Source organism: Salvia splendens, chromosome 3, assembly GCF_004379255.2.
Source record: "Salvia splendens isolate huo1 chromosome 3, SspV2, whole genome shotgun sequence".
Classification (NCBI taxonomy): domain Eukaryota; kingdom Viridiplantae; phylum Streptophyta; class Magnoliopsida; order Lamiales; family Lamiaceae; genus Salvia; species Salvia splendens.
The window spans coordinates 3424294-3443382 of NC_056034.1; the positions used below are offsets into that span (position 1 = coordinate 3424294).

At 38.5% G+C, this 19089-nt stretch overlaps 1 protein-coding gene and 2 pseudogenes across 1 annotated transcript; all 3 read left to right on the top strand.

Annotated features, from left to right (window-relative positions):
* Nucleotides 1-334: 334 nt before the first annotated feature.
* Nucleotides 335-2158, top strand: LOC121794772 (annotated as a pseudogene).
* An 8320-nt stretch (nucleotides 2159-10478) lies between these two features.
* On the top strand, nucleotides 10479-16454 carry LOC121795582 (annotated as a pseudogene).
* A 216-nt stretch (nucleotides 16455-16670) lies between these two features.
* LOC121794410 lies at nucleotides 16671-17997 on the top strand. Its single transcript, XM_042192561.1, has 2 exons — nucleotides 16671-17346; nucleotides 17419-17997. Exons 1-2 carry the CDS (start codon nucleotides 16946-16948, stop codon nucleotides 17735-17737), a joined length of 720 nt encoding a protein of 239 aa, XP_042048495.1. The 5' UTR covers nucleotides 16671-16945; the 3' UTR covers nucleotides 17738-17997.
* Nucleotides 17998-19089: the final 1092 nt, after the last annotated feature.

Consider the following 19089-nt stretch of genomic DNA (forward strand, 5'->3'; position numbering starts at 1 on the left):
CAATTTTAGGTAATCGATTAAAGGTAAATCAAATGTGAAAATAATCTTTATATCCAAACCACAATATTGGCAACACATTTGACATATTGATCTATACACATGAATCTATATAAAAAAAATTGCACCTCATGTATCCAAAACATTTGAAATATTTGATGGTAGTTCCCAAATTTCTCCACCCACATTAATTCACATACAGACGAAACATGTCTATGAAAATTGTATTTATTCTCAGATAAAGAAAGCCGCATGCCTTGAGACCAAATCATAGGTGGAAGCCATTAAAGCTCTGGTAGACATGCATAGTGCAAAATGGCAAACTCCCTCTCCTTATGTGCCAATACCAATCGCCTCTCTCTTTCCCTCTATAAATCTCTTTGCTTTTCCCACTCAAAATCCACATCTCTGAATAAGCATAAGCAGCCATGGCCACAACCTTCCTCTCTGCCTTGAGCCTCGCTCTACTCCTCAGCTCCGCCTCCGCCTATAAAGGCGGAAGCTGGCAGCAGGGCGAGTGCGATATCACTAGGATCAACGCCATGGAGCCCTCGTTCCGCCTCCAATCTGGGATCACAATGCCAATGACTTCCAGTGCGCCGGCGTCTCCCTGCACCGCCACACCATCCGCACCAGAGGTCTTCTTCTCCCTGTCTACCACAATGCTCCCATGCTTGTCTATGTTCTTCAAGGTTTCATCTCTTTTCCCTTTATCATTTTTATGCTAACATTGTTGTAATTGGGATATCTTGTTATTGGATGTGCAGGCAGTGGTATTTATGGAGTGACGATTTCTGGGTGCCCAAGCAATCGCCGGATCAGGGGATGAGGAGCCAAAATTTTGGTGATCGTCATCAGCAGATCGGCTTCTTGAAACAGGGCGATGTGGTCGCAATCAGAGCCGGAGATGCTCACTGGGCCTACAACAACGGCGACCAAGACCTCCTCGTCGTTGTTTTGCAAGACAACTCCAACAATGCCAACCAGCTCGACCAGAACCCTAGGGTAATACTCCGTCCGTTCTCAATTAATAGAATCACATTCTTTTTTGGAACCTTCGTACTAATTAATTCATTTCTATTTCTAGAAAAGTACTCACTTGTATTTTATTGTCTATTTATTATTTTATTTCTTACTTTATTATCTGCACTATCCATCTCTCCTACTTTTAAACACCAAACAACTTTCTTTCTCCCTTTTTAAACACTTTAAAATTAGCATATATAAAATCTCATGCTATTACAAGAAGGGGTCATTTTTCTTGGGACGAAGGGAGTACTAAACTGTGTGGTTTTATGCAGTCATTCTTCCTTGCCGGAAAGCCGAACTGGGGACAGGAGCAACAGAAGGAGCAGCTCCATTTCCACGGCGAGAGACGCCGCGAACAGAAACAGCACGAGTTCGGCAATGTGTTCAAGGGAATGAGCGTGGAGAGGTTGGCAGAGGTGTTCGAGGTGGACGAGGAGACAGCGAGGAAGCTGCAGAGCGAGAATGACGAGAGAGGAATGAATTGATAGTGATCGTAGCCAAGGGTCTGCAGGTGATCAAGCCACCATTGGGGGAGAGGGAGACAGAGAGCAGCAGGGAATACAACGGAATCGACGAGACCATTTGCAGCACCAAGAACAAGGTCAACCGTCAACAGATTCACCCTTCCCCTCCTCCAATTCATCCAGCTCAGCTTCGCCAATGGCTCTCTTCACAGGGTATCAAATTAAACTCAATTATGTATTTATTGTGATGATGAAATTTGAAATTGTGTACAAACCAGAATGCAATAATGGCGCCACACTGGTTGACGAACGCCCACAGCATTCTATACATCACCCGTGGTGACAAGTTCATCCAGGTGGTGAACCACAAGGGGCAGGTCCGGGAAGGGCAGGTGCTGGTTGTGCCTCAGAACTTCGCGGTGTTGAAGCAAGCCGGCGAGCAGGGTTGCGAGTGGGTGGAGTTCCAGACCAACGCCAACGCCATGATCAACACACTCAGCGGCCGCACCTCCGCCCTCAGGGGACTGCCTGTGGACGTTGTCGCCAACGCCTACCAGATATCGAGAGAGGAAGCCGAGACCATCAAGAATTCGCGAAGGGAGGCGCTTCTCTTCAGCGCCAGCAGGCCTTCAACCAGAAGAGTTGCTTCTGCTTGAGGATGGTTCCAATTTAGGGGACTCTAATTTCAATAATAATGAGACTAGTCATGTCATGTCATGTATGCGCACATGTTTTTTGGAACATCAAAGTATCAATAACAACTCAAAACTCTCCATTCTAAACTGCATTTTAAGTTTACCACACCTAGTAGTATTACTTTTTCCTGTTGTTATAACCAACAAAAATTAAAGTTTTTAAAAAGTTCCAGTCCAAAAAATTACATATATTAAAAGTTCCGATCTTGGTTGAAGCGTTATGAAAAAAAGCACACTAGTATTATGAGAAGTTGGGAAGGAACAGACGCAGTTTTTTATCAAGGAGCTTCAGCTAGTTGACAGTGAATTGGAGACATATATATCACCAGATGTGAGTTTATCCAGTAATTCTTTTGCAGAAAAGAGGATGAAAACTGCTAAGTTAAAAGGTGAAAAAGACAGGCAACAAAATGCTGATATGGAAGCACAAAAGAGAATGTTCAAGCATTGGAAAATCGAAAAGAGGAAGTGGAGCTGCAAGAGAAACAAAGAAGAAGTGCGTAAAGAACAACGACTCTAAGTCGGCCCTTACTATTCGAGTGCTTGCTCATTCAACTTTTTGAGTCAAAGATAAATGATGAAGATCTTCAGAATGAAAATGATAGAGATGCCAGGATGTGTGAGCCAGTTGAAACCCTTAAACGCCTTTTTCCTGGTTGCAGTTATCGTTGCTATGCGAAGATTCATGGACGCTGAAAGAATGCATCAAGGTAGTGCCGTTACTCCAGTAAGAATGAATTCGTCTTTCTTATTTACTTCACTTTCCACTTCACTTCTCTGCCAACCAATCTACCAACTGCTGTTTCTGCTTTACACATTGTTTCTTTATTTGAATACTTCCTTCTTAATTAGACCTTACTATACAATTTCAGATTTATGTTTGGAATTTTATATAACAGTATTAGGGGAACTGATCTTTTATTTCTTACTATGAATTTAAATAATTAATTAGTTGCTCGTAGCAATAGCTATATTTTATATTAAATTTGGTTAATGAACTTCGGAGAGTAATTAAATTTGTCAAACAATAGAATTCCATATGTTAGAATAGTGTATTTTTAAAAAATTATTTTGCTGGATTGCATTCTTGTAATTATTAACAAGCGTTGTAAAATGGCTGATTAAAAACACATTTTGTAAATTTAATTATAAGATAATTACCAATTAAAGTTTACAAAATCATAAATATATAAAAGGAAGAAAAAAATGCAAGTAAACATAAAAGCGGCAAGTAAATATAATCATGAGATATTTAAATTTTTAATTAGTAAAATAAGTAATTAAAAATTATATTATTAAAGAAACTGAACTATAATAAAGAAGAAAAGAAACATCAAAATATAAAAATGCAGCGTCATTTTAGTGATAAAGAACATAAATATTACTAATGTTGAAGTTTGTTGCCTGCAAACTTTTTACTTTTGTCAAAATTTGTAATCCCACATCGGTGGATATTAGAAACTTTGGGAGAGTGGCTGGCAATAAAAGGAGCACTCATCCATCACTTTTAAAAGAACTTTAAGGGAGTGACTGCCTATAGAAGCAACACTTCTCCATTATTTGTAAAATATTTCAAATTTGAATTATCTTCTTCATTTAAATATAGCTCACTTATATTTAAATGGAAAGAGAATACAAATTTGAGATGTTTTACAAATGAGGGAGGAGTGCTCCTTCTATAGGCAGCCACTCCCTTAGTTATTTAAATAGAGAAGAAAATACAAATTTGGAATATTTTGTAAAACATCTCAAATTTGTATTCTCTTTTAGGCAGCCACTCCCTCAGTTATATTTAAATGGAGAAGAGAATATAAATTTGGAATATTTTACAAAACCACCCCCTCAAAGTTTTTTTACAAATGAGTGAGGGGTGCTCCTTTTAGAGGCAGCCACTCCCCCAAAGTTTCTAATACCCACCGATGTGGGATTATAAATTTTGTCAAAAGTCAAAGTTTGTGGGCAACAATCTCCACCTTGGCAAAATTTCAAATTCTACCAAACACGATTCTTCTCCACCCAAACAAACGACTCGCGGTGCTTTCGTATTGGCGTTGTCAAGCGCCAGTTCCAATTTGCAGAATATTAACCAAGTCCAAACAATATTCAAACTTGGCTCTCGTCACCACCTTGGTCAACATATCTGCATGATTCTCCAAAGTCGGAACCTTTCTTATGACAATTTCCTCTTCTTCGAGAATTTCCCGCACAAAATTATAGCGAACATCAATGTGCTTCGTCCTTTCATGAAAGACTTGATTCTTTGCTAAATGAATAGCACTCTGGCTGTCAGAATATATTTCAAGTTGTTTCTGACCAACACCTAATTCTTTCAGTAACCCATGAAGCCAAATTGTCTCCTTCACAGATTCAGTAATGGTCATGTACTTTGCCTCTGTCATAGACAAAGCTACCGTCGACTGCAAAGTATACTTTCAACTAACTGGCGCACTTGCTAAAGTGAACAAATAGCCATTAGTAGATCTTCGCTTATCCAAATCACCAGCATAGTCGGAATCACAATATCCAACTGCAAAATGACCAAGTGATTTATCATGCTCAAATAGTAAACCAATATCTACAGTATCTTTGATATACTACAGAATCCATTTCAAAGCTTGCCAATGACCCTTGCCTGGATCATGCATGTATCTTCTCACAATACCAACGACCTATGAAATGTCTGGTCTTGTATACACCATTGTATACATCAAGCTTCCAACTGCGTTAGCATAAGGAACTTTCGTCATATATTCTCGCTCATCATCCGTTTTTGGAGATAACTGAGAACTTAGTTTCAATTGAGGAGCAAGTGGGGTACTTACAGGTTTGGAATCATCATTTATACCAAAACGTTATAGTACTTTGGTCAAATACTGTTTCTGTGTCAGCCAAAGCTTGCCTCCCTCTCTATCCCTCGTTATCTCCATGCCGAGAATCTTCTTGGTTTCCCCTAAATCCTTCATCTCGAACTCTTTACTCAACTGAGCCTTCAATCTGTCCACTTCAACTTGGCTCTTTGATGCTATCAGCATATCATCAACGTATAAGAGTAGGTAGATGTAGGAACCATCTTGAAGTCTGCGCAAATACACATAGTGGTCGTATTTGCTTCTTGTGTACATCTGATCCCTCATAAATTTGTCAAACCGTTTGTACCACAGTCTTGAAGACTATTTCAATCGTACAACGATTTGTTCAACTTGCATACCCAATTTTCTTTACCAGCAACCTTGAATCCCTCCGGTTGGGTCATATAGATTTCCTCATTCAAATCACCGTGTAAAAACGCGGTCTTCACATCAAGTTGAGCTAGCTCCAAATTCAACTGCACTACTAAAGCCAACAAAATTCTAATGGATGAATGTTTAACAACAGGAGAAAATACCTCATTATAATCAATTCTCTCCTTCTGGGCGTAGCCTTTAGCTACCAATCTTGCTTTGTAGTGAACATTATATTTGTCAGGAAATCCCTCTTTCTTTGCAAAAACTCATTTACATCCAATTGCCTTCTTGCCTTTCGGCAATAACATCAGCTTCCATGTCTTGTTCTTCTGAAGAGACTGCATCTCTTCTTCTAAAGCACATTTCCAACCATCGCTTTCTGAATTTTCAGCAACTTCGAAAAGATACATGGAACATCATCAACAACTGGAAGCGCATATGCTACCATATCCGCAAAACTAGCAGGTTTATGAATTTCCCGCCTTGTTCGCCTGACTGCAATTGGCGCTGATTGCTGCGAAGGTTCTTGGGGTGGAACCTCTTCATCATCTGACTCTTCTTCTTCTTCTTCTTCCGTAGGAGAGTCATTTATGGTGTTCGTAGTCGGGATCACAACTACTTCTTTGAACTCCACTTGCTTCGGTGTATATTCCACCTACTGTGAAACATCACTACTATTTGGATTACCTTATTCAACATGGAAGATTCATCAAAGGTAACATCCCTACTTACAATCGACTTCTTAGACTTCAAACACCATAACCGATATCCTTTAACACCAGCACTGAAACCCATAAACAAAGCCTTTTTCGCACGTGGATCCAATTTTGATTCAGTCACATGATAATATGCAACAGAACAAAATATACGCAAAGAATCATAATCAGTTGCAGGTTTACCAGACCATACCTCTAAAGGAGTCTTGCCATCAATGGCAGAACATGGCTAACGATAGACAATGTGTTGAGCGTATGTGATGGTCTCAGCCCAAAATTCATGTCTAGCCCAGCATTAGACAATATACAACGAACTTTCTCCATTAGTGTTCGATTCATACGCTCTCACACTCCATTCTGCTGTGGTGTATTTCTCACTGTGAAGTGTCGAACTATGCCACATTCTTGGCATACATCTTGGAAAGGATCACTCTTGTATTCTCCACCGTTGTCAGATCGGAGAACCTTGATCTTCCTCCCCATCTGATTTTCAACTTGAGCTTTCCATTTTAGAAAAATCCCTAGGACTTCATTTTTGCTCTTCATAGTGTACAACCATACTCTTCTGGAAAAATCATCAACAAAAGTGACAAAATAGTGTCTACCTCCAAGTGACGGAGTCTTGGCAGGTCCCCACACATCTGAGTGCACGTAATCCAGAATTCCATTTGTATTATGGATTTTAGCGCCAAATTTCACTCTTCGCTGTTTTCCCAGACCACAATGCTTGCAAAACTCTGATTTGCAAAACTTCATACCTTTCAATAATCCTTGCTTGGCGTGAATTTGCAATGATCTCTGACGAGCATGTCCCAATCACAAATGCCAAAGCTTCGTCGCCTCTGCATCCTTCTTGTTACTCGAAGTTGCAGTTGCTACTGTCCCAGCCACTGTACTACCTTGGTAGTAATACAAATTGTTCTTCCTCATGTCTCTCAACATCACCTATGCTCCTGAAGTTGCTTTAAGAATTCCATCTCGCATCATCACAACTAGGCCTTTAGATTCTAAGGCCCCTAATGAGATGAGATTCTTCTTCAACTGGGGCACGTACCGCACATCCTTCAAAATTCTGGTGGATCCATCCTGATTCTGTAGCTTGATTGAGCTTATTCCGGATGTCTTACATGGACTGTCATTTCCCATGTAAACACGTCCGCCATTGAGTTCTTCGAAATCAAAGAACCATTCTCTGATGGGACACATATGATAGATGCAACCTGAATCCAATATCCACTCGTCTAGATGCGATGTTGAAGGTGAAACCGTCAAAGAACAATCTGACTCCGTATCATTTTTGCATTCAGCAACATTTGCATCTTGCGAAGCCTTTTCTTTCTTCTTCAACTTTGGACAGTCTTTCTTCCAATGTCCTTTCTCATAACAGAAAGCACACTCATCTTTGGCAGCCTACCTTTTCGATTTGGACCCTCCTCTTCTCTTATTTGATCGGCCTTGTTGACGACCCCTTGCCACTAATGTTTCATCTGTAACTACTTTGCCTTTCATTTTATCTGTCTTTCGCAGTTCATGACTATACAAAGCAAAACATACAGTATCTAAAGACACATTCTCTTTACTGTGGAGTAATGTGGTCTCCAGATGTTCAAATTCACCAGGAAGAGACGACAACAACATCAATGCCAGATCCTCATCCTCAAATTTCACATCTAAATTTAGCAAGTCTGCTACTAATTGATTAAACAAAGTAATGTGTTCATTCATAGTGATACCTGACCGGTATTCAGAGGGTGATCGGAGACGTAGGCAATTTGGCCGAACTCCGTTATCAAAGTTCCGGGTGTGTTCTTTATTTATTATTTATTTTGTTTCACATTTATTTCTGGGTTTTATTTTCTGTTGTGATATTGTATTTAATATTATTTGCGGGTTTGGTAGTAGTGTCTTGTACAGTTCTTTTGGGTGTTGTATATTATGATAAATACACCGTGCTAAGGCCATCCACAATAGAAATAGCCCAGCCATAGCCTAGCCACTGCCACATCATCAGCACTAAAAATCCTTCTGCCACATCATCAAAACAAGCAAATAGCCCAGCAATAGCCCAGCCATAGCCTAGCCACATACTATCCACATCACTATTAACAAATATATACAAAATGCAATAATTAACAATAACGCAATATACGAAATTTAATTTACGAGATATATACGGGAAAATTCACTAATATTAATAAAATTTAAAAAGTACATAATTAAAAAAATTACATAATTAAAAAAAATTACATTAATTAAATTTACAAATGAAAATTTAAAATAACATTACAACTTAAAGTTAAAAAATAAAAAAAAGACATAATTAAAATCTTAAAAAAATAAAAATGACATAATTTAAAATACAATTTTATAGAAAATCCTTGAATGAGATTGTCTCACATCGAAAGTGGAACATAAAACATTCAAGGATATCTCTCTATAAAAGAGAAACATCCTTGAATGAGATTGTCCCACATCGAAAGTGGAACATAAAACATTCAAGGATATCTCTCTATAAAAGAGAAACATCCTTGAATGAGATTGTCCCACATCGAAAGTGGAGCATAAAACATTCAAGGATATCTCTCTATAAAAGAGAAACATCCTTGAATGAGTTTGTCCCACATCGAAAGTGGAGCATAAAACATTCAAGGATATCTCTCTATAAAAGAGAAACATCCTTGAATGAGTTTGTCCCACATCGAAAGTGGAACATAAAACATTCAAGGATATCTCTCTATAAAAGAGAAACATCCTTGAATGAGTTTGTCCCACATCGAAAGTGGAACATAAAACATTCATGGATATCTCTCTATAAAAGAGAAACATCCTTGAATGAGTTTGTCCCACATCGAAAGTGGAACATAAAACATTCAAGGATATCTCTCTATAAAAGAGAAACATCCTTGAATGAGATTGTATCTCTCTATAAAAGAGAAACATCCTTGAATGAGATTGTCCCACATCGAAAGTGGAACATAAAACATTCAAGGATATCTCTCTATAAAAGAGAAACATCCTTGAATGAGTTTGTCCCACATCGAAAGTGGAACATAAAACATTCATGGATATCTCTCTATAAAAGAGAAACATTCTTGAATGAGTTTGTCCCACATCGAAAGTGGAACATAAAACATTCAAGGATATCTCTCTATAAAAGAGAAACATCCTTGAATGAGTTTGTCCCACATCGAAAGTGGAACATAAAACATTCATGGATATCTCTCTATAAAAGAGAAACATCCTTGAATGAGTTTGTCCCACATCGAAAGTGGAACATAAAACATTCAAGGATGTCTCTATAAAATAGAGGCAACCAAGAATGAGTTTGTCCCACATCGAAAGTGGAACATAAAACATTCAAGGATGTCTCTATAAAAGAGAGACAACCAAGAATGAGTTTCATAAATTCGCAAGCCCATTAAATATATATGGGCTATTACGAATTTCTAGTATAAATTTATTTATAAAAATTGATTTTTATATATAGAAAACAATTTTTATAAATAAATAATATTTTTTTATATTTGATTTTTTTTTTAAAATTCGAATTTCAAAAATTCGAATTTAAAAAAAAAAATCGCGCTGGGCGATCCGGGCGCTGCAATAGCGCCGAACGGACCGCCCAGCGCACCGCCCAGCGCCACGCGACCGCCCAGCGCTGCGCGGTTTCTCTCTCCAATCGCCCGCTGGGCGGCTGCAATAGATCGTCCAGCGAACCGCCCAGCGCCGGCGCTCGGCTGGGCGGTCGCTGGGCGCCTATTGTGGATGGTCTAATAAATTCTGTTAGGAGTATGGTATTTAAGAGGGACAGTGTCCCCACCAGTCTTTCCGGATAATTTATTTGGAGTAGTAATTTTAAGTAGACTCCATTGAGTTAACTCTAAAATTACTGAATCGGTTCATTTCACTCTTTGAGAGAAAATTACCCGGTTTTTTCAACAACTAATACTAACACTACAAAAGAATGAAAAAAGGTATCGGCGTCGTTCTGAGGCAGTGTAGAGGATTCATCCCCATAAAGGGTAACATAAATAAATTAAACTTTTACAGTGTAATTTTATTTTCTATTAGAACATTGAAATATTGAAAAAAATACAAGAGAAATTTTCAACAGTTCAATAAATCACAAAATACTATATAAATTAAATTTATAAATCTAATACTGTAGAAAACATATTCGAACTTTTTTTTGTTCCGCCGTTAAAGGAATAAATATAAATGCAGTAGGATTGAACAAAACAAATACTTCTCTCCCTCCGTTCCATAATAGTAGAGACATTTCTTTCCGGCATGACGATTAAAAAAAATACTACTATATTAAGCGAGTTGAGTAAAAGATGACTAAAGTAGGAAATGAAAAAGGTAAAATGATGAAAAGAGAAGTAAGAATGAATAAAATAAGTGAAAAGAAATGGGTTAACTTTTATTAAAAAAGAAATAGTTCCATGCTATATAATAGGGGATTACTAGTTTTGAGTTTTGAATAAAAAACGGTAATGTCAGGGGCACTTTTAATTGAATAAAAAATGGTAATGTCAGTGGCACTTTTTAAATTTTTTGTAAAACTAAAAACGTGTCACAGCAATATATTCATGTAAGTTTAACTGCTCATCTGCTCCTCCTTCCCAACTATGCTGCGGCCATTGACGAAATGTAAGTTCTGTAAATTTAATTTTCAGCCACTCTTTCCTACTAAATCTCCAACAATTTAAACATCAAAGACATTAATTTAGTGAGGGTTGAAGATATTTTTCAAAAAAATTGAAATTTTTTGCAGTAGAAATATATACGTGTGTCCGCCACTGCTCCCGCCAGTCCCATAAGTTATAAAGGATCACAACGACTGGAAACTCCGGCGTCTCCGCCGCTGCTCACTGCCTCTACTGTTACCAGCTATCATCTGCGACTGATGCTTCCGAGGCTCTTGAGCAGTCGGAGATTTAAATTGAAATCCTTCATGCTAATAAAAAAATCACAGCGTTGGTCCGAAGCGACGGCCTCGATGAAGCTAGGGCTTTTTTCGATGGCTTGTGGCAGAGGAACAATGTCACGTGGAATTCAATGCTTAGCGGCTACGTCAAACGTTGCGAGATTGCGAAAGCGCGGTGGCTGTTCGATAAAATGCCTGAGAGAGATTTGGTTTCGTGGAATTTGATGATTTCTGGTTATATGTCGTGTCGGGGGAGGAGATATGTAGAAGAAGGTAGGCAATTATTCGATGAAATGCCTGAGAGAAGTGTTGTTTCCTGGAACACTATGATTAGTGGCTATGCGAAGAATGGAAGGGTGGATGATGCTTTCACGCTGTTCGACGCTATGCCTGAGAAGAATGTGGTTACTTGGAATGCGATTATCACTGGGCTCTTGGATAATGGTCGCGTGAAGAGAGCTTGTGAGCTTTTTAGAGTAATGCCAGAGAGAGATGCTGCTTCGCTTAGTGCAATGGTGTCTGGACTGATTCAGAATAATCAGCTTGATGAGGCTTGGATGATTTTGTTGGAATATGGGGAACTTGGAGAGGGGATGGATGGCTTGATCCATGCTTATAATACTTTGATTGCTGGATATGGTCAGAAGGAAAGGGTTAGGGATGCTCGGCGCCTTTTCGATAAGATACCCCTGTGCAGTGATGATGGAAGTGGGCGAAAATAATCGAGGTTTCAGAGCCCGGATATTGTCACATGGAACACCATGATTAGTGGTTATGTTAATGCGTCTGATATGGAAACGGCCACAAAACTGTTCTTTGATATGAAAACTCCTGATGTTTTGTCATGGAACTCGATCATATCAGGGTATTCACGGGAAGGAAAGATGAAACTTGCTCTTGATTTTTTCCAGAAAATGCCTCAGAAGAATCAAGTTTCTTGGAATACTGTGATAGCTGGATATGAAAAGAATGGAGGCATCAAAGAAGCAGTAGAACTGTTTCTTTGTATGCAGGCGGAAGGAGAGAAACCGGACAGACATACTCTGTCTTCCCTTCTTAGCATTTGTGCTGAATGTGCACCCCAGCTTATGGGCATTCAAGTTCATCAGTTGGTGACAAAGATAGTTATACCGGATAACCCTTTATATAACTCTCTCATTACCATGTATGCGAAATGTGGGGCTATATCCGAAGCTAGGACGGTATTTGATGAGATGAAATCTCAAAAGAATGTTATCTCTTGGAATGTATGATTGGAGGGTATGCATCACATGGGTTTGCTAGGGAGGCATTGGAACTCTTTGAATAAATGAAGTGCTTTAAAGTGAAACCAACATATATCACATTCATATCAGTTTTGAGCGTGTGTGCACATGGTGGTCTAGTGGAAGAAGGCATGTCGTATTTCAAATCCATGGTTGAAGATTTCGGTATTAAACCAAGAGTAGAACATTTTTCGTCTCTTGTGGATGTGGTTGGTAGGCATGGGAAGCTTGAGGAGGCGATGGATATCATTAATAGCATGCCAGTTGAGCCGGACAAGGCTGTCTGGGGGGCACTTGTGGATGCTTGCAGAATGCACAACAATGTGGAGCTGGCAAGAATCTCAGCTCAAGCATTGATGAAGCTGGAACCGGGGAGCTCTGGCCCTTATGTCTTGCTGTACAATATGTTTGCTGACGCTGAAAGATGGAATGAAGCAGATGAAATCAGGATGGTTATGGAAAAGAACAACATTAAAAAGTCACGTGGTTATATCAGGGTAGAATCTAGTTAATTGTAATAGGTGCGCTCCATTTGGAACTATCATGGAAGCATAGGGATTACCGTGCAGGTATTTTATTTACCTTTCATCTGTAGTTCCACCATGTGTATGTATGTGTTATCTTCAACCGTAGTTGGTTGCCCATCAAAATGCGAGATTTGTTGGCCATAAAAATTTGATTGAAGCTAGCTGCTGGGTTAGATGAGAGTTAATTCATATATGGACTGGTTTTTTAGCATATTTTCTGAAAGATCTCTCTGGCTGTAAATTGTCATGTTTTCCCATAACTGAATCTGTTTTAGTAGCATCACCTGTACATCCCTCATTGTCGTAAATTACCTTTGGGATTGAGATATCATACATACCACTTGACAATAAATAGTAACATTCTTCAAATTAAGTTCCACGAAGCGAAGCACTCTCTCTCACACACACACAGATATAGATCGGAGGCATTCTTCAAAGAGATGTTGCAGATTACCATTAGTTTGAGGATAGTTTTGGTTGTCTTTCATGTTTATTCTTAGTTGTTTATTGTTGTCAAAAGTTTTGTTATTAATAGAATTTTAGAGATTTACATTAGGAGTCTTTAGTTATTTTGAGATTATCATCTATGTTTCAATTTCTTTTCCAAAGTTGAGTAGAAGTAGGAGTCTTGTGTAATTCTGTATAATACGTTTTTGAGGTTTGAAGAGGATCAAGGGAGGGGTACCCAGAGTCCGCAATGCCAGAGCCCTCAAACAACAAGAAATCAAGGGGGTACCCACTTCAGATCGAAAAAGGGGACATGACTTTGTAGTGGAAGTCGAGAAGGCAGGAAAGCTTCCAGGTGAGCTCGTAGCGGAAGACGAAGGCAGAGGAGGGGGTAGGAGACGTCAAGGACATCGAGCTTGTGCAGGGTGTCCACCGCCTCCGGTTGGGGGAGGCTATTCCCGATCAGTCCATTCTTGATACCCAATGGAATTTACAAACACTCGTTATATTTTTATGCAGAATTTCTTCTATTAATCTGCACACGTGTAGTAAAATTGTATGCATAGTTAGTCGTCTAAACAAAGTGGGCATTGATTTCCATTGCTGAATGTGACATCTAATCATGTTCCATGTGATTGGCATATGATACCATTACTTAAAAGACAATCTTCTGCAGAAAAGTATCGAAGACAAACAGAAGGTGGAAAAACGCAATATTGAAGATGAGGTAGGGCGCTTCAGGCCTGAACTCGAAAAGGTTCTTAGTATATATTCCTGTTCATGAAGCTCTACAATCTTCTATACGTATGCATATAAAATGATGAAATTCAATCTTCTGATTTAAACTCTGCAGTTGGAAAATGTTATTGCCACCAGGACATCAAAGATCCGATCGCTGGAGAAAAGGATCAATGATATTGTTGACCTTATCTACAAGAAATTCAGTGAGTCTGTTGGTGTTAAGAACATACGCGAATATGAAGAAAACCATCTTAAGGCTATTGAGCAGATGGCTGCAGATAGATTCAACTTGCATAGCCAGCAATCGAAGCTAAAATATCAGTATGAACTCTGTATATCAATTTCATGCTGTTTCATTTTCTTTGCTTCTGATGATATCTTATTTACAGATGACTACCTCTGAAAGTTTGTTACATCCTTAACTGCAGTGTTTCATAAACATTGATCAACCTACCTTTTGTTTTCCTTCTTGAAAGTTTCTAGCACCCATATGTCTGTATGTTCTAAACTTTCAAACCCCTCTGCCTTCTGGCACACTCTTTCCCCATGTATGTTGTTGCAAAAATAATTTATTTTCCCTGAATGTTTGATGGACAACTCTTCCTAGTTTCCATTCATAATATAGTAACAAACCCATTTAAACTCTGTTCTTTCTGAAAGTTGAACATTTTCTTAGACCAGCACCTTCATCAATACTTTAATAGGACCTCTTGTATTTCTTCAAGAGGATTCTGATTCATGTGGCTGTTCTTTGTTTCACTGCAAGGTAATGTGGATTTTTGTTCAAAAAAGTAATTGGATTAGAACCTGACATTTCGAGTCTGCAAAGGTCAACCTAGTTTGTTCAAGCTCGATAAAGTTTGTTTGAAGAGCTTTTAATAAACAATTGTTGGTAATTTGATACCTAAATTTCCTATCTTAAGATAAGAGAATTACACAGTTTTTATATACTAAAACTATTATAGATCTAGTATGCTTTAGCAGATTGGTCTATACATTTTTATCAGATGACTTTTAGTTCCTCAGAACTGCAACCTCTACTGTTATTCTGTTTCCATTACATGGATTGGTGGGAGTGTTTGCATGGAAATGCCTAGTCCAGCTTATCTTGAACTAATAAAGTATGATCATCTTGAACTGCGACCTCTTCAGGATAAATGAACGATTGTAGATTGACTTAGGAATAATTGAGTGAAAAAAGAAGCCTATGGCACCACCAATCTGTTCAAACCAGTGTTTGCCTAAACAGGTTTTATGAAGATACATTGATGCCCCATAAGTTCAGAACCAAAAGTTGCATTACATGACATTGCATGCATGGAGTGATTCTGAAGCATGGTGCAATCTTATAACATTGTAATTTATTGTTATTTCCTCTCCATATGGCAGCTGGACTATAGTATGAGAAGAAACGAGATGTTGGTTCGCGTATTGCCAAGCTGGAATCAACGATTGCCAACTTAGAAAATTCGTTGAAAGATGTGAAGCAAAAGCAAAAGGAACTAGAGTCAGCAACGGAGACCGCAAACGCTGAGTTCGAAGTTTTAAATGAACAAGTGCAAGGTAATTTAAGATTTTTGTTCTAATCATGGCATCAATCTCATTATTATTAGTATTATGTACTTACTATTTTGCTTAACTGTGTTGTTTCTTTTATGCTTGTTGATACGATTTTTATTTTCAGTTCTGCGGAAATCAGATTTGAATCCTGTGTTTTAATACTTTTATTCAGTTCTATTGTTTTGCTAGTTTTCCTGGGTAGTTGTCTTGTGCCTATTCATGTTTTTTATGCCTCTAGTCTCTTTCGTCAGCTACCAATTTTTTCTCTTGGGATCCAAAAATATAATTATTGTGCTTTCATGAAAACGCCCCATACCCATTTCTCTCTCTCTTAGGTTTGGATTCAAAAGCAGAGGAGTGCGAAAAGGATATTCAGGGATGGAAGAAAAAGATCTCTGCTGCTACATCAAACATTTCAAAGCATAATCGTCAGATTAAGTCCAAGGTTAGTTTGATCTCAAGAAAAAGTTGATTTATTTTAATGGCTTATATTCAGAAACAATTTATTCTCGCCATGTATGATTCAGAATACATTGTAAATCTAACAGCTGCAATGTTCAAATATTCCAAGTTACAACCTTGCTTTGTGACCACAGGAGAGTCTGATAGATCAATTGAGTTTGCGTAAACAAGAGATAGTGGAGAAGTGTGAACTAGACTAGAGCACATTGACATTCCAATAAACTACTGGGTCATCAGGGCCACGACCTGTTATTGATTTCAGCAAAACGACTCGCAAACAACAAATCTATGTGATCAAATTTGGTACGATAAAAAACTAGTTTATTTGAAAAAAATAATAGGTTTATTTATATATTTAATTAAAATATATGGATGCATATATAGTACATAGAAACTGCATAATATTGTGGTCATATATTTATGATTTGTGTATAATTTTTTTACTTTTTTGGAACCATAAATGTAATTGGTGCATACTTTAATTCAAATTTTAAAAACAATAGAAAGGAAATTCAAATATGAAAATAAAAAATGAGGTTAAAGGCTAATAAGTCTTTCTAACTTGTCCATTTACTAAATTTATTATTTTAATATATAATTAAATTATTAATATAACTTTATTTTGATCGTACAAAATTTGGTTGTTTATCATTACTCGCAAAATTAAGTTGCGATATAAGTAGATGTATGAAATTATTGATATTGTGGTTTAATAAGAAATGATGACATAACATATATGTGGACTGTGATACGAAAATTATTACTCCTATGAAATGAGGATGTGAAGTGAAGTGAAGTGAAGTGATAGAGAAAATAAAAGAGAGAATGTGAAAGCAAAGTACGGTTTGGGGTAAAATCGTAAATGCGCGAGAAGATTCAAATTGGGGAATGCAGAAAACTAGAAGTATTGAAATACACAATAAACAAGGCACCCTCACTACTCACGCCTCACGAGGAAGAAGACAGACTGACAGACAGACACAACGCTCTCTCTCTCTCTCTCTCTCTCTCTCTCTCTTCCTACACACAATTGTGATCCAAATAGACAAATACAAGCAGTGCACAACTACTCTACTCTCCTCCCTCCTCTGCTTCACAACGCATACCCCATTTCCATATAACCCAAAAACAAAATCCACTTGTTTGGAAAAGCATGAAAAAGATCTAGTAATGCCTGTCAACAATCCAATCCTTCTTCTCACATCCATCATTTTCCTCGCTGCTTCATCAATGGCATTGCCCAGGCCCGGATTCCTCTACACAAGATCCAGAGGAACGTGCACTCCTCAGTAAATTAACAACCCCCCTTTGTCTCTAATTTCTCTACAAAGTTTGGATCTTGAAATTAAGTGTTTTTGCAGGTATTGGAGCAGCAGGAGCGAGTTGTGGCCGAAGATGGTTCCCCACAGGTCCACGGTGTCCAACGTTTTCGGGTCGCAGGCCTTGGAGCGCTTCCGGCCCGACCTCACGCTGCTGGAGGCGGCCGCCAGGAATACCGAAAACGTGTTCGCGGCGCTGCTCAAGGAGTCCACGGCCGCGCTGCTCAACTCGTACGCTAGAAATGGGTATCCCTACGCCGCCTGGGAGGTCAAGACGCTGCTCATTCAGGCTCTCGTTTCCGACACTGCCGCCGCCGCTCTGGCGGAGAGGTTTCTTCACGCCAATCACAACTGTGCTTGATATTTCTCTCAAAGAACAGGAATTAGTGTTTGTGGGGATTTTGCGATGTGGTGAAAGCGATAGTTTGGATTTTGGTATCTGTAATCATTTGCTTTTTTCTTTTTCATTTAGTACTCGGATTTTAATTTCTTCATATGCATCAGGGAAAATAGGTTGTGAGATCTGGTACTGACATTCTGAATATGCCTCAGAAATGATATTGATAATTGGAAGGTTTTTATTTCAAATAAAATAAGTGAAATTATAATGCAAAGGCCAAAGGAGATGATTCGGTGTATTCCTATTTATGATTGTTGTAATAAGTGTTAGGAATTTTAGTACGGTCAACGTAGTTGACTACATTAACCGGGTCGTATAAGTACGGATAATTAAATAATCGATATGCGTTCCTAGTAGATGATGGTGGTATATTCACTTTTTCTAACCTGATTTCGGTGAATGAAAAATAATATATTAAAGTATGTCACGATATATGCAGATATGTAATTAATTAAATAATTAATTAATATTATTTTGGACAAGTAGATAAAATAATGTGACAAATGAGTATACGAAGAAAGCTTCGTAGAATGAGTACACATTGATTGAGTCGTCCAAATACGTTTCTGGAATGAACAACTACATGAGAGGTGTCTAAATACATCCGTCCAAGTTCATGCTCCATTGTTGACGTTTGTAACGCCCATAATAGCTTGTAACCCCCGGCGGTTACAATCAAGCCATCATGACACACATAATAAGTGTTGACTCCATCAATTCAAATGAGTGGACTTGACCCATAAATAGGCATGCATCCATTGCAATCTCTACACAACTACAAGCATAGCATTTGCATAGCTATCTCACTCTCTTTGCATAGTCTTCCGTTGAAGCTCTGCCCTCGCCATTATCCAGTGTGCCGGAGCTTGTTATGTTTGCGGTGCTGCAACGGACAAGACGAAGTCGTTTTATCTTTGGGGACGACACGCCAATCTGAGAGCACTTCCAGGGCGTATCTCGTCTTGTGGAAAGCGCACTTCTCAACTCGGCTTACAACTTATTTACGGTTTACAGTTTCGATTATTGTTTTGTTATTTCAATTCAATTTATTGTACTTTTATCTTCATTCTTCATTTGGGTTGTATTACGCCCGGGTAATGTATCTTTGTACCACGGTTGTAATCAAAGAAACCCAACAGTAAGAGCATACACAGCGGAGGTGGGTGGATGGGCACCGAGAGAGGCGTGAGCTGGATAATCCGTTGCGCGCTCCCTCCCGTGAGAGGTTTCGGGGTTGGAGGGAGGTGGGCGCTGCCATTGAAAGAAAGGATGAAAAAGGAGGGGAAAGAGATGAGAGGGGAACAAACATTAAT

Bases quoted from the DNA above. Each gene is read 5' to 3' on its own strand.
- LOC121794410 (XM_042192561.1), top strand. From the start codon at position 16,946: ATGCAGAAAACTAGAAGTATTGAAATACACAATAAACAAGGCACCCTC. The intron at 17,347-17,418 runs GTAAATTAACAA...GTGTTTTTGCAG, and splicing joins AGAGGAACGTGCACTCCTCA to GTATTGGAGCAGCAGGAGCG.